The 15,375-nt window shown below is 41.7% G+C and overlaps 1 protein-coding gene across 1 annotated transcript in view; it reads right to left on the reverse strand.

Moving 5' to 3' along the window:
* Positions 1–15,375, reverse strand: part of insra (insulin receptor a) — an 83,497-nt gene that overhangs the window by 39,098 nt on the left and 29,024 nt on the right. The window contains exon 3 of the mRNA XM_074688051.1: positions 786–1,122. Within this exon, the coding sequence (XP_074544152.1) occupies positions 786–1,122 (337 nt within the window). The remainder of the gene's footprint in view (positions 1–785; positions 1,123–15,375) is intronic.

Below are 15,375 nucleotides of genomic sequence, written 5' to 3' on the forward strand. Positions count from 1 at the left end.
CCAACAAGGTTTGAAGGTTCATAACAGATGCAAAGGTTGCACTGCAGCAAATGTAGTTACAGGGGATGTACCAGACGATATCTGTGTGTGTATGTGTGTGTGTGTGTGTGAGAGAGAAGAGTGTATCTGTTGCACTGCAGAGTGAGTGTGTGTGCAGATCATTCTTATGACAGAAACAAGGAGAGGAGAGACAGTGAAGAGCCTCTCCACATATTATTGTTTGCAGATTGGTGCATAAATCAGCGACGTGCAATCTGTTTCTGTTGAGGAAGACGCTGTGAAGGCTGTATTGTGTTATCAGAGATTGATTGTTATTTGATTATTCTGTTAATTTAATCCCACCTGTGAGATGAAGTTAAAGCTCTGCGTCCTCATTACCTAAAATTTCTGTGTTCAATGAGTGAATGGCATTAATGAGTCTCTATAATAAGAATTAAACCTAAATCCTCACACCCCTCCCTCTTCCTAAATTATAATAACCCCAAAACAATCAGCTCCAATTTTAAGTGTCAGGGTCACGCCTGCTCATTACATGATGACTGAATAAAACCAGAGTTGTCTTTGTGATAATCCTCACTAAAAACAAACACATTAGTAAATTAAGGAAGTATTTATATTTTCAGCTATGAGACAAAATGAAACAGGTTATTCCAGATGAAGAAGTCGTCTTTGTGTCTTTGAGCCCTGGATTAAAACCTTGACGTCAACCCAGCCAGCTCCAGTGATCACACATCGCTCCATCAGACCACAAAGAGCCCATCAAATCCACAAGAGAGTTCACTTACGAGGACGAGTTGACGGTGGTGTAGCCGGAGGGACACTCAGGGATGCATCCCCCGTTGTGGATGACGTACTCGTGGCAGTCGGCGTTCTTGTTGCGCTCCTTCTCTCGCTTGCATCTGTTGTGGAGTTCCTGGCAGAAGCCAAAGGACACGCAGCGCCAGCCTCTGTAGGTGAAGTGGTTTTCAGGACAGCGCTCCACGCAGGTGCCTTCGTGCTGGAGGCCACGACAGGCCACGCAGTGACCGGCTGAGTGGGGCTTGTGGCAGCCGCCCAGGCACTGGTCATGGCAGCACTGGTCGTCCTTGGTGCAGGCGCGGTGTTTACACTGAACTGGACACACTGCAGAGAAAGAAGAAGAAGAAGACAGTCATGTTAGAGAAGCAAACAGAATCCTTTATATCATTCAAACTTTGATGTTCAGTTCCTTCAGTGGCGTTAATCTCTTTCTGCTACTCCTCAAACTCTCATATCGATCACATCTCTGACTGCTCGAGTCCTCTCCCTTCAGGCAACAATATACAGTTCTGCCAAAAAGAAAAACTGCATAAAAACACCAACACTGTGAGGAAAGCAGTCACTTATCAAGGAGGTTTGGTGAAAGTGAGGAGGAGGGGAGAAAATGCATTCCAAGTATTCATCATTTTGCACGCAAGACATGAGCACCATGTCTTTGCTTGGTTTCTATTTGCTTTGATATTCAGTTTCATGAAGCTGCATGTAAGGAACAACGGGTATAATGGCATTAACAACATCAAACCATTTTTCATTTAGATTTTTTTTTACTGAAACTTCTTAAAATAACTGTTACCCTGGAATTACACCAGATCTGTGTCCATTCTGTCACTGCTAAAAAGCCTGTTGACTGTATGCTCCTTTATCTGTAAACTCACACTGACTGCATGCTTAGTGCAGCATGTCACTGGAGCTGAAAGACCGAGGAGTTCACTCAATTCCCACCTGAATAATGAGCCTCTCTTTGTTCATGTTGGGCTGTAAAACCTCAAACCTGTCGACTCCTGGTCCAACACTGCTCATTATGTGGGTTTGTTGTTGTAGTCGAGCTAAATACAGTCTGCTGTTGACACGGTTTATTTAATTTTGAAATTCACTGGACAGTTTTATGTAGTTTTCAATCAACCGGAAAACAACTTGACAGGGCTAGTGTGAGTTGACACATTGATTTGAAATGCATCAGATCCAAGACACAGTAAAGCTAAAGCTAAAGATGTTTCAGGTGTGTTTTTGCCACAGTCAAAATAGAGTTTTTTTTTCAATTACAACTGCTAAACAGGGGATTGAATTACAGAGGTAAACAATAATGGTTTGGTTTTCTCAGTGGGGATAACAGTAAGCAGCTAGCAACCGCAAACTTCAGTCCTCCTTTGAGGTAAACCTCTCCATACCCTCTGATTTAACCTGCATTGATACAACTTTATTCCCACTTTCTTCTCAAAATACTACAAAATCACTATCTCCAAATTCTGGTTCTGATCTGTATTATACAGTTTATGGTTTAGACTTTAAACTGTACATAGAGTGGACAGCGTGGCTCCACTATTTACCCTTGAAGGGTTTTGAAGCCAAAACACCCCCTTCACAGGAGCCGCCATTCGTAGCCAGGGTCTGCGCAGTAGAGGCTATGAGAGAATATGAATAGACCAGGTGACAGATATAGTTTTTAGTTTTTCTTTCGAGAGTCTAATCACTTCTTTACTCTACCTCCCGACATATTTCACAAATCCCGAAAAAAAATACACAAGAATGGCAGCTGTCAATTATCATTACAAGTGACGTAAAGCCTCATTTTTATCCTCTTATAACTAATGAAAATGAAATTTTTCAGAAAAAAGAGAACTTGAATACACGGCAGCCATATAATATCTTCAAATCACCACAACAATCAGATTTGAGAAACATTTCTACGAGGTGTATTAGTTTTTTAAAGTTTGACCACAGCCCATCTGGAATGACTGGGGAGATGGATTTTTTGACCTATACTGCAGCCAGCCACCAGGGGGAGCAGTTTTTGTGGTGATCTTACTCTGAACCAAGCATGATGACATCCATTTTTTTACAGTCTATGGTTTGGACTCATCCATGCAATACAAGATCACTATTAAGGCATGGGATAATAAAATATTAAGATTTCTTTTTGTCAAGCATCCTGAGTCACCACTTCAGATTTTTTAAAATAAAGAAACCTGGTCTGTTTTCTGAGTTAAAGCTTCTAAAGAATGTGAGATAACAGAGAAGTTAAATCAAAGTAAATGAGTTTAAAAGCCCTGCAGTGCGTCTCACTGTGATGGAAAAACGTGGGCCTCAGTGAGGACACATTTTAACTTATCTCCACAGTACTCCTCTCTGGGCTGTCTACAGTAAAAACAAGTCTTTAATTATCTCAGGAGAATGTGTGAAACTCCAGCACCAGCCTCCTTCAGAAAGATGCAGTGTTTAACGGTCTGAAAACAAACACACACACACTCAAGTTCACTGATGTTTCTGGAGTGTATAAACAAACAGCTAAGGACAGAGATTCCAGTCTGTAGGTCAGCTGTTTGCACACACATCTGCATGTTTGTGTGTGTGGGCTTGGAAACCACTGTTACATAACATAAAGAAGAGCAGGATTGGTGAGAGTGTGTTTTAAAGTAAGTGTAGCAGAGTTTATAAGTGTGTTGTTGTGTCAGCGTAAGTATGAGAGAAGTGTGTGAGGACGTATGGAGGCGTCTCAGAGGTAAATACAGCTGACTGACCTGCCTGCTCAGATTAGCCTCTTGTCCACGAGAGCCAGATTAAGATCGGTCATCAGCAGGGGATATACTCAGTCACAGAGGTTAGGGGTAGGTTACAGGTTACACCGTAAAGTTGTAAGTGTGTGTTGAGAGAGAAAGGTTTGTGTGTTCACTTCAAATTAACCTCTCATCATGTTTTATTCTATGTTGTAGATTTCTTTGTTAGCTCTCTGTCGAACGTGACTGTGAGCACACACTCAGAGCGCTCGGCTTCATTAGCTCGGCCCTCAAACGAACAAAACAATATGGACCCCATGTCCTCCTGCATTCAGAGGTAAGCTCTTGAAGCGTATGAAGAGCGTGTGTTCTGCAGGCGGCAGCAACATGAGAAAGGCAGAGTGAGGGGGGTGGGAGGGTGCTGAAGGGGGATTTGTGCTGGAAAAACAAATGATATAACCACCTTTTACCTACGTCAGTCTGCTGCTGCACGGTGGGGTTGATAAAGAGCGCTGACAAAGATTAGAAAACCAAAGTGTCCTCCTAAAAGCTTCCTTTCACTCTGTTTCTACACTTTATTCCAAAAGCTGCTCTTCAACTTTTCCTCAAACGCACGTAGACACACACGCCCCCCCTCGTGAATGTACAGAAAAGCTCTGCTGTGTTACTGACACAGACTCCTGATCCTCCAGCGCGGCTCCATGCCGGAGCACAGCTCCAGCAGCAGATCCACCCTCAGCCTTAGCCAATGTGTTAGCTAGCTGCAGAAGCTAGCCATTCAAATGGCCTCACCCATCTCCAAGGAAGACAGGCGCACAGTTTAACCCTCTGTGTCCCTGTCTCCTCCCTCTCAGCCAGTCAGGCAGCAGCAGGGATGGGTGGTACTCCACACATCGACCCGTACGCCACATAGTAACACGCTGAAGAGGGAGAAAAGGGTGCAAAGCTCCTCTCTCTGTTTCCTCACAACCACAAATCAGCTGCAAATCACGAACTGTTCTCAATACGTGAATTTACTGTGTTTACGTCATGCATATTAAGGTTGGGTTTGCAGAGGAATGAAAGCATGCCTCTGCAGAAGCTTTTTATGTCTTAGTCCTGGTTGAGAGAAAGGAGGTGCATTTTGTAGAGAATGGGTTCAAATTCATAACAAGACGATCAGGTGAGGTTAGTAAGGTGCTGAACAGTCTCGAGGCGATGCATCAAGTTTTATCATGTCTACAACTCATTAAAAGCTCCGAATAGACTTAGAAAGTGCTGGAACAAGTGAACATTTCCACACAGATCCAGATAGAGAGATAAGGATGATGCCACATTTTCCATACTGACTGAGACTGCTCAAAGACTCCAGGATTAACTTATTTCAGGCACTTTTCATTCATATTTTTCAAACTTCTGAGAATATTTTTCACAAATGTTCTCTTCCTAAACAGGTGTGTCATAATTTGAAGTTATTATTATATTATATATATGAAATCACTCAGTGTCTTTAAAAAATCAAAACCAGTATACTACATAAATACAAGGATGAAAGATTTTCTTAACCTTGCAACTGAAAAGAAAATGAATCAGTAAAAATAAAGAAAGATATCAATAAAATATGCAATAAGAAACTGTTTTTGTTTTGTTTGATGGAAATTTTCACTTAAGTTTGTGGATCACTTGGCTCGTCTTCTCTGTAAACAAAACTAATGGAAAGTTAAGAAGCATGCTGGCTGGCGGTATTTTTGTTTTTTTTAGGATCATGTGTTTATTTAAAATTTTGTGAGTGAAGGGGCAGCTATAACAAACTTTATTCTTATTTCTGCTCCTTTTCATTTGTTTGAGATTTTTAATTTTTTATTCTACATGTATTTTTATGTCAACATGAGTGAAATAAAGACCAACTAAACTAGCTGCTGGGATGTGCTGGGTGGTGCAATCCATCACCATCTTAATACGATCTTGCATGTTATAAAGTTTGGATCCAACCTCCTCATAAAAAGTTGTGCACTTGCTTTTACCCTATGTTAGTAATTGATTTTTAGACAACTACAGGAGGCATGTCGAGAGTCAGTCAAAGAAGTGAATCTTGGCCCTCCATCCATTTTCATATGTCCTCCAGCCTTCATCTCACAATTATGGCCCTGAAATGAATCATGTTCTATCTAAATTATGTGCACATTCACATTTTCTGTCAAGGTCACAAACAAAACCAAAGTATATCTCGTAACATTTCACTTAACTACATTTGGTTACTTGTAAAAGCTACATGTTGACAACTAAAAAGGATGAAACAGAGCAGAAAAGGAAAAAATGGTGCACAGAAATGAAAATTGTGTTTTCAGGTCAAAATAGTCAGAATATTAAAAAAAATCCTGACAAAATCCAGATTGTTATCCTGCCGTTAAAAATAATTCCGACATATTTTCCTCATATCGCCCTCTAATGGAAGACATTTTCCTAGGTCAGAGACACCTGAGGGACAGGTGAGGTTTGATTTCATGAGCCTGCATTGAAGGCACAAGGATGATTGAGCACTTAGTGGCTGATTTTTACAGAAACATTAAATAGAGCATTCATATTTTGATTTCACGGTTAATAAATATGTCAGTAAGAGCTTCTGACCCTTAGTCGTTTTTCACAGAGTCAGATGTGGTCCTCTTTGAAACAGTCTAAGACACTCCTGCCCTACTCTGATAAGCATCCATCCAACTAATATCCTTTTGACATTTCATTTAAAAAATTAAAAAATCAAAAGACAATGATGAAAATAAAGAAATATCAGCCGTACAGTGTGTGTTCATTTGGTTTAAAATCAATAAAGAGAAAGTTTTCCATTTAATAGTTTGGTAAATGGACAGAAAATGAACTCACTAAAAGAGTGACCGCACTAATATTCTTTCCTTATTCCTCTTGAGTGATATATATTAATGCTCTGAACTTTCACTTTTATGGACAATGATAAATTAGAAGTCTCCACACACCTGAATGAGCCATTACTAAATCTGCACAGGGAGGATCAGAGCGTCAGTTTCAGATGGACTTTTCACCTCACTCTAGTCTGTTTTATTGAATATGCCATTAAAATCCAACAAACAGTAAAAAATATCCAGAATCCTGTGTCACACAGTTATTAGTGAACAGTACTTCACTTTTTTGGTGATTCTCCACCTGGAGCAGAGGAGATAATGTTGTCAGTGTCAGCTCTGTGCATTGCTTGTATGACTCAAACGCTACATCTGAAGTGGATCAGTGGGTGCAGACTTCTAGGGGAATGACAAAAATAAACAACGCTTAATGTAGGTCAGACAAATTCGGTGGCTGATGTCGCGCTTCAGACTTGCAGTGGGTGGCACCTGAGAAAGAACAAACGGGCAGCGCTTTTTAATCAAACACCCGCCAAAAGATCCAGACACTTTCCTCCAGCAGTAGCTGACTCCATCGAGCGTGCCAAGTTTTTATCATCCGCGGCCTAATTTAGCGGTGTTATTCACTGTCAGACATCCCAGAGACTCCTCTGATACCATCACAGAGTGACCACACTGAAGGGATAAACTTGTTTCTTGTGTGGTTGTCAAAAATGGTTTTAAGGTCAAGACCCTGAGGACCTTTGAGAGTGGGGCCACCCCAAGCCGTCTTTGATCTCCCGGAGCGAGACTGACGCTGAGGAGACTGTTTAGTCGAGTTTGTCATTCTTTCCTTAAAACATGCAAATCTCTTAATACAGGCCAAGTTTCTTTTTTGTGCTTTTAAACCCGGCTGCTAGCTCTGTTCAAGAAGAGCAGAGGTCTTTTCTCACTTTGGTTTGTGTCAATTAGTCACACTCGGCTTGAGTTCGCTCCTGTCAGCATCTCTACCACTTATCTCCCATTTGGACAAAGTAAAATCACTTGACAACAGTAAATCAATGGGGTGTTTGGGAGGCAGTGCTGGATCGACAGTTGGACTTAGGTTTGTTTACGACTGGCTGCATCTTTTTCTGTATTTTTAAGTCCCACTGGCGGCCTGCCTCCAGTCTCCAAACTCCTTATCCTTATTACTCTGCCTCCTCTGGCACACCGGTCAGGGCCTGTCTGATCTCTTGTCATGCGGTTTGTGCAAAGTGCAGCAGGATCACACGAAGACCGGGGGAATAATACAGCAGAGAAGTCTGGCTCTTCATCTCATCAGAGGAGGTTTCACTTGGATCAGGAGGGGAGTACGGGCAATGAGATGCTCAATCCCTGAAATCAACAACTCGCAAAACACATTGTTAGGCGGATGCCAACTTGGAACTGTGAGGTGAAGAAACCGTTCTGCACAGCCTGAAAGCCAGCAGCGAGTTTCAGCAGCGTGGGGTGTCAGAAAGGCAGAAAGAATCCACTTTGCTTGCAAGAAATGAGTCATAGAGCTCATAATGCTTCCTTGTCTGCCGTCTGACACCATGCAAACTTTGTCCAAAAAGAGCTTTCTATCTTTGTTACTTCCATCAGCATCCAAACACTTCACTGTGCTCCCTCAGCTCTGGGATTTCTGCCTAATATTAATCGCCTCTGTACTTCTCATTAACCACAACCGTCCCTAAGATCATTCTGTGGTGAGTTTTTCCAAGTTTTTTTTTTTGGCAGTGACGAAACAGCAGCTTATTCAGGCTTTTTTGTCAAGAACAGGAATGTGGCGGTGCGCTGGTTGGTAATTAAAATTCCAGGTCCATGACGAGGGCAGTGTTCAGTTTCTTATGAAAGCAAGTTTTTTTGCTGAAGGCCCAGAACAGAACAATCTGAAGCAGAAAGAATTAAGTGTTTCTAAAAATGGAGGTTGATTTATTTCAACACTTCTGACATTTTAAACAAACGGGGAGTAATTCGAGTTGTGAAAAGCCTAAAAATACTGAAGTGAGAAGACGGACATAACTAAGACTTCATGGTATGTAATGCATGACGTCACGCCAACGCTAAAAATAAAGGCTACGGGGAAAAGAGAAGGAAACAGATGAATCTATTTTTATTTTGTTTTGACTTTTAAAATCTCACTGAGCTCGTCTTAACTTCTTCAAATTTCTGTTTTATCTGAAGATAATCAAATCACAATCTTGACTGAGCAAGTCACAGCAGATAGACCATACAGAGCAGTCTTTTCTGCTTGAGGTGTCAGACTGAGAAGAGATGTACAGCGTCACAATACTTACAAGTGCATTGGTCCGATTAGCAGTATCTTTAATTAAGGCTTGAAAGGCTGGTCAAATAATGTATTTCTATCTGTCGTTCGGGTCTTGAAATACAAAGCAAAAACTGCAGCTCCTACCTCAAGGGCCAAAATGAAGATGCCGATTCAAATGTTTGAAGATGTAAGGGCTACAAGAAGCTAAAGAGGCTTAAAACCCACCTTAACTCCATCTTTGCCTCATGTTAGGTCAAATAACAGTTGTCAATAGGCTTGATGTCAGAGACTACATCTTTGTAAGACTACAGTCTGTGGGCTAATGGTGCTAGCTCTACTAGTGGTAGCCACACTTTGAAATCAAATTTGACATTGTTTACCTGCAGACTCTGAGAGTTTAGCTATAATGGAGCTTTTTTCATCATCATCTCGACTCTCAGGAACTCTCCACCTACAAACATCTGTAACTTTAACTCACTCCACTCATTTAAACTCAACTCAAAATCAACCCTTTCAGAAAAAAAAAAAAAAGTGAGCTGAACTACCTCCTTCACCCATCTTGTTCAAAATGTCAAGAGTTTTTAAGTATTTAGAAATTTATTTTATAAGTCTTATCAGTGAATAAATAGTTTCTGTACAATCATGGCCTTATTTTAGGTTTTTGAGCCAGAGTTTAAATTTCCACCATCAACAATTGACAATATGTATCAACGATACAGTACAGTATGATACGGTACAGTACAATACGATACGATACGATACGATGCGATGCGATGCGATGCGATGCGGTGCGGTGCGGTGCGGTGCGGTGCGGTGCGGTGCGGTACGGTACGGTACGGTACGGTACCGTACGATACGATACGGTACGATACGATACGGTACGATACAATACAATACAGTACCATACGATATGTATGATACGGTACAATACAATGCGGTACCATACGATATGTATGATACGGTACAATACAATACGGTACAATACGGTACCATACGGTACCATACGATACGGTGCAGTATGGTACGAAACGATAGGATATGATACAGTAAAGTACAGTACAGTACGATACGATACGGTACGGTACGGTACGGTACGGTACAGTACAGTACAATATGATACCGTACAGTATCGATAAGATACAATATGATAATTTAATGTTTCCCAAGGAGGGAATTATTTTGTGTATAATATGTATCATGGTGTAAGTAGAAGTTTTTCTTGTGATTTAGCACTTCATTAGTAAAGACTGGCCTTTATACCGATCAACTTCCTGCTTATCAAGTTTGAGCATTCAAAGCTGCATCCCAACTGTACCAATCAATAGTTAATGCAAAAAGCAACATCCACAAGCTGTTGTTTCACTAACTTCTAAGCTTTCTGTGGAAATAGTTCATGTGGTGATAGTGTGTAACTGTCCCCTACTTGCTATGTTTCTTCTGTCGACATCAGGGTTTCATTATTACAGATACACTGCTGCATGTTCACCAAGCTGTGCTACACTCACTGCAGAAACATAAATTTCTGATTCAAACTCTTTTACCAGGATGGTCTGAATCCTGCTTTTCTGGCAAATGTCACAAAGAGTATGAATCTGACACTCTTCAGAAATCTGTGTCTTATGAATGTGTGAACTAAAAAGATACAGCTCAACAAAAGGCCACTACAGGTCGATGTTTTCCTCTACTTTTCTTGTAAATGCTTCTAGATGTTTCTGTTTTAGCATCTCATCTGATCGAACTCTTCTGGAGAAGTTTTTCTGGTTCTGTCAGGTCTCTGCAAACACAATGGTTTAACTTTATAGCGCCAGAAAAAGGCAGAATTCAAGATGGCTGCAAATCAGAGCCAGACATCTGAGCCTGTTTTTTCCCCTCTGATCTGTCCAATGCCAATATAACGAAGAACATCAGCGTTCACCATCTTTAATGTTCGAGTCCTTTAACAGAATCTTAGAAAATTAAATGAATTATTTCTCCTGCATGGCCTCAGAGGTCGATGAGTGTCATCTCTGCCCTGGTGTGCCCTAACGTCTGCTATTCATCCAGAGCTGCCGTGCTTCCTCTCTGCTGGTGAGGAACACGTCTTATCCTCTGTGTTTCTATTTCCAAAGCTTGAATGAGATCGTGATTAATGAAGATGGATCAATGGCACGATGTCAGATCAACAAGAGTAAAAACATCAAGAGGATGACGTCTGAGTGGAAATGTTGACACCGCAGAGTCCTGTATTGACAGAACATCAGGAAACCTAACAACGCCCTTTGACATTTAGGATGTCAATTAATAAATCCTTTGTATCACCTTGAGCTATCATAACATCAGCCAGCTTTATTTGCTGATGACACTCACAGTTGATCTCTCCCAGAGCTGAGTTTATTTAAGTTGAGGGTTGATGACTTATCTGCAAATATTTATCAGAACAAATGAACAAATTGTGTTGTGATGACGTGTTTTTCTTATTTTAGAAGGCCTTAAAAAGCATTTATAAAAACAAAAACAGCTAACTGTGGAGGTGATGACATCTGTCTTTCAAAAAAAACAGGAAGGAAACGTCATAACTTCCCAGTTCTTGTGTAAAAAAGACTGTTTCCTTTTTTTCTGTCATTAAGGAGAAACTTTTAGTCAACCAAGCCACTATTTTTAATGACTTATTTAGGCTGTTGTGAGGAAAAATAAAACATATTTACTGTAGACAAGAAATGACGCCACAAGTGTTCAAGGACTCCTTAAATGACGTTAAACAGACTCTCACCTTATTGCTTCTGTGAACGCTTATTATGCTAGCAAAGAGTTTTAATCATGTTGATATCTGTAAGTTATTGATACTGATCTATAATTTCCTGCAACTGATTCTTTTCTCATCAGGTCAGACGTTTTAATAACTTGCCCCTGAAGAAAGGGTTCATCTTTTAATTTCCCTCTGCGACCAGTAAATTACGGGGACATTTATGAAATATGAGCAGATGCTGTGTCTCCTCCTGCGTTTTGCCATTTTTGTAGGCGTGAATATTTTGACAGATATGAATTTTTGAAAATGTTAAGAGAAATTTCTTGAACAAACGTAACATATTGCATGCATAGCATAACCCTATGATATAAATATTGCTCACATCACGATGACGATACTGAAACAATGTATTGTGCAGCCCTATGCATGCTTTACCTCACCTTTACAGGCACAGATGCTAACGTAAGGATTACAGCACCTGTTAGACTGTTTTAAAGGTGGCAGACATCATGCCCATCCTTTGCTGTTTAAGATAAAATATGTGAGGTGAACGGATATCTAGGCTGTGTAAATTCATGCTTTGCTGTTCCACTATCTGGCAAAAACAGAAGTCTCACATATCTGATCAAGACGGCTCCATAAACTGGAGTCAATTTCGTTGTGATTTGGCTATAAGACTTTGTAATGTTGCAGTCTTTGGGTTTGGGACTGTTCTCATCTCATTTTCCACTACTTATTCAGGTCCGGGTTGAGGCAGCAGTGCTATCAGCGAAGACCAGTGGCCCCTGCCCCCACCGACATCCACAAGCTCCTCTGAGGGGAAACAAAGGCGTTCCCTGACCATGACTTTCCAGGGGTCTTCTCCCAGCTGGACATGCCCGAAACACCTCCCCAGGAAGGCATCCAGGAGGCATCCTCACCAGATACCTGAACCACCTCATCTGGCTCCTCTTGATGCAGGGGCCGTTTACACGACAACGGTTTTAGGGTCAAACGCAAAAGGTTTGTTGGGTTTCAGCCTGGTGTACATGGAAACAGCGTTTTAGCCGACCTGAAATGTAAACTTTTTAAAACGGCCTCCAGAGTGGGATTTTTCTGAAACACTGCCGACACTGTTGCCGTGTAGACAGTAAGCCGGCGTTTTCAGTGGAAACGCTGACATCAACCATACAACCGAACAACAGTACCGTTGTTATGATCGTCACAGACTGCTGTGTTGTGCTTGTGCTGCTCAATCTGCTGAATCTGCTGACTGTCTTTCAACAAAATGTGCATCTGTTGCTCCACTTCTGCTCTTAGCATTCACCAAAACACCAGATGATTGGCCCAACTCTACTTCAGTGGAGATCTCCCAAAAGCGGCTTCTGGACAAGACAGTTATAGCGCCAACCACAGGCCTGGCATGCTCACTACAGTGTCTTCAGTCCCTTTGCGTTTTAGCGTTTTCTCATGAGATGTTGTTGTGTAAACAGGCCTGCAGAGGAGCAGCTGCTCTACTCAACGCCTCTCCAGGATGTCCAAGCTCAATCTTTTAGGCTGAGCCCAGACACCCTGCGGAGAAAGCTCATTTCAGCCGCTTGCGATCTTCTTCTTTCGGTCACTTCTCACAGCTCGTGGCCATAGGTGAGTGTTGGAACATAGATTGACCGGTAAATTGAGGGCCTCACCTTCTAGCTCAACTCTCTCTTCCGTGTCCGTATCACTACCAACACTGCCTCGATCAGTCCCTCAATCTCTCGCTCATGAACAGGACCCTGAGATACTTGAACTCCTCAGCTTTGGGCAAAGACTGTTGGTTTGATTGAATTCACCATCTAGAAATGAGTTCATTTGTTTGGCAGTTTGAAAAATGTTTTAAAAGCATCTAAAATTATGAAATCAAAGCCAAAGCTGAGATTCACTTTGAACAGCAAATTGATTCTGTCTCCAGCAGATATGTTTAAACTGATGTGTTAAATATTTACCACCCATCATGTGGTGGATGTAATTACTGTTGAGTTAAATAAATACGTGAAATGTAAATGTGTGTTTGATTCTTGTTGTTCAGTGACAGAATAAACGGTAAAGGCTTCAGACCTCAGTTCATCTCTTTCTGCCTCCACGTGACGACTGCTCTGACTCAGCAGCAGCAGCAGCAGCAGAGCCGCTGAGACGACCAACAGGAACCGTAAACAATTTCATTAACCGGCCTCAGCCTCCGTTAATAGAACAAAAACACACAAACAACATGGAAAAGCACTTTTTGTTTTTACCGCTGCCCCGCTGGCCTTGTCATCACAAAGCAGGATATCCAGTTTGTCCGTGACTGGAATAGAAATGATAAACACTCTGCACACATTGATGGGCAAATTACGCTGCCTGCTTGACAGGCAAATGACGCACGCCACGTCCTTGAATCTTCATTTCCTTCTAGGCGTCAGTGTCAGCCTGAAATAATCACTGCATCTGTAGTCTGTTCAACTACCTGTTGTGACATCAGGAGCGTGAATGTCACATTTGAGACGTTGATGCTTCATAACAAAACACTTTGTCTTCATCAAAAATGACACAGGTTATCTTTTGTAGAGTGCAAAGATATAAAAACAGATGTTTGAGCAGCAAAAAGAGCACAAAGACACAATTTAATGTTTGTGTTTCTTCAATTTAGCTGAAGGGTTCAGCTGCAGGAGGGAGCAGGACTCGCTTTACATCATTAAAAGAGCAAAATCAATCCATTTTAATTAATCATCTTAAGCCAACTACATTTCCAAGAGCTCTGTTAAATGACGGTTTTCCAGGTAGTCATTCATCTGCAGCTGTGAGTACAACTAAAGGAAGCTTTGCCGCCAAAGAAATTAGGCTTTACAGCAGAGGTCGCCAAACCATCGATCGCGATCGACCGGTCGATCTTTGAAGCTTCCCCGGTAGATCTTGAAATTAATAGAAAAATGAATCACTCCATCCTGTAGCTCGCACATTATAGAGAAATCCGGTCTATGACTGGAAAAGTTGCTTGAGGAAATCAAACCCACGCTCACTTTGAATATTTACCAGTGTTTACAGACGCGCTATTGTGTGCCACTGTGTTTTCTATGATTTGTCATATGCTGAGTATCCCGTCGTCCCATCCCAGATTTATAAGATTTAGCAGCAGAAGTTCCCTCTGGCACTCTGTGTGGTTTATATTTACTTCCACCTTCATCTTAATCAGTCTGTGGATACTGTAACACCCCCAAAGCCCCTCCCCACCCACTTCCCTCCCCAGCAGCGGGGAGGAGAATGCCGAAGTTAAAGAGCCATCACTGCTCTGTTTTTGGCTGTAAACAGCCACATTGTTCCATGCACAAGCTTCTCATCTCAGTAGAAGACAAGACTAAGTGGCTGGAGTTCATTTATCAAGGAAATGTTCCAGCTACACTCAGTAAAACTGTGCATGTGTGTGCTCGTCACTTCACGGCTGACTGCTTCTCCAACTTTGGACAGTACAACAGAGGGCTAGTGGATAGACTGGTCCTGAATCCAGGCGCATTACCAACCATCCACCAACAAACCTGGGACCCTGGAAATGTGAGTATTTTAAATGCTGTGTGCTGTGGAGCAGATGTAAGAGCTTTTCCTCAGTGTCCCCCCTGTCTCTGTGTTAGCTTCAGGATGCTAACTGTAGCTGCGGTTAGCCTGTTGTTTTAGCCTGTAATGTTACGGTAAACGAGCTTCGCTGTTTTCTAAACATTGTGCACTCGGAGCTCGTGGCGCCGCTCTCAGTGACGCGGAAGAGCGGGGCGGTATCAGCGGTGGCTCATTTACATATGAAGGCCACGCCCATTAAATCGGAGCATTCTGAACAGAGGGGCTATGAGAGCCTGGAAACAATGCTGCTGTGCTTGATTTATTGGCTTTTTGGACCAAAACATGTTAATACCATTTCATGAAGACATCAATGATCCATATTAAACTGCAGAAAAGGAGCAGAATATGGGACCTTTAAAACTGGAAATGCATGTGTTTTCCATTTTTCCTCAAGCCTTCAATAGGTAGATC

The sequence above is a fragment of the Halichoeres trimaculatus genome, unplaced genomic scaffold, assembly GCF_033239565.1.
Source record: "Halichoeres trimaculatus isolate MK-OKI-2021-1 unplaced genomic scaffold, fHalTri1.1 fHalTri1_scaffold_15, whole genome shotgun sequence".
Classification (NCBI taxonomy): Eukaryota; Metazoa; Chordata; class Actinopteri; order Labriformes; family Labridae; genus Halichoeres; species Halichoeres trimaculatus.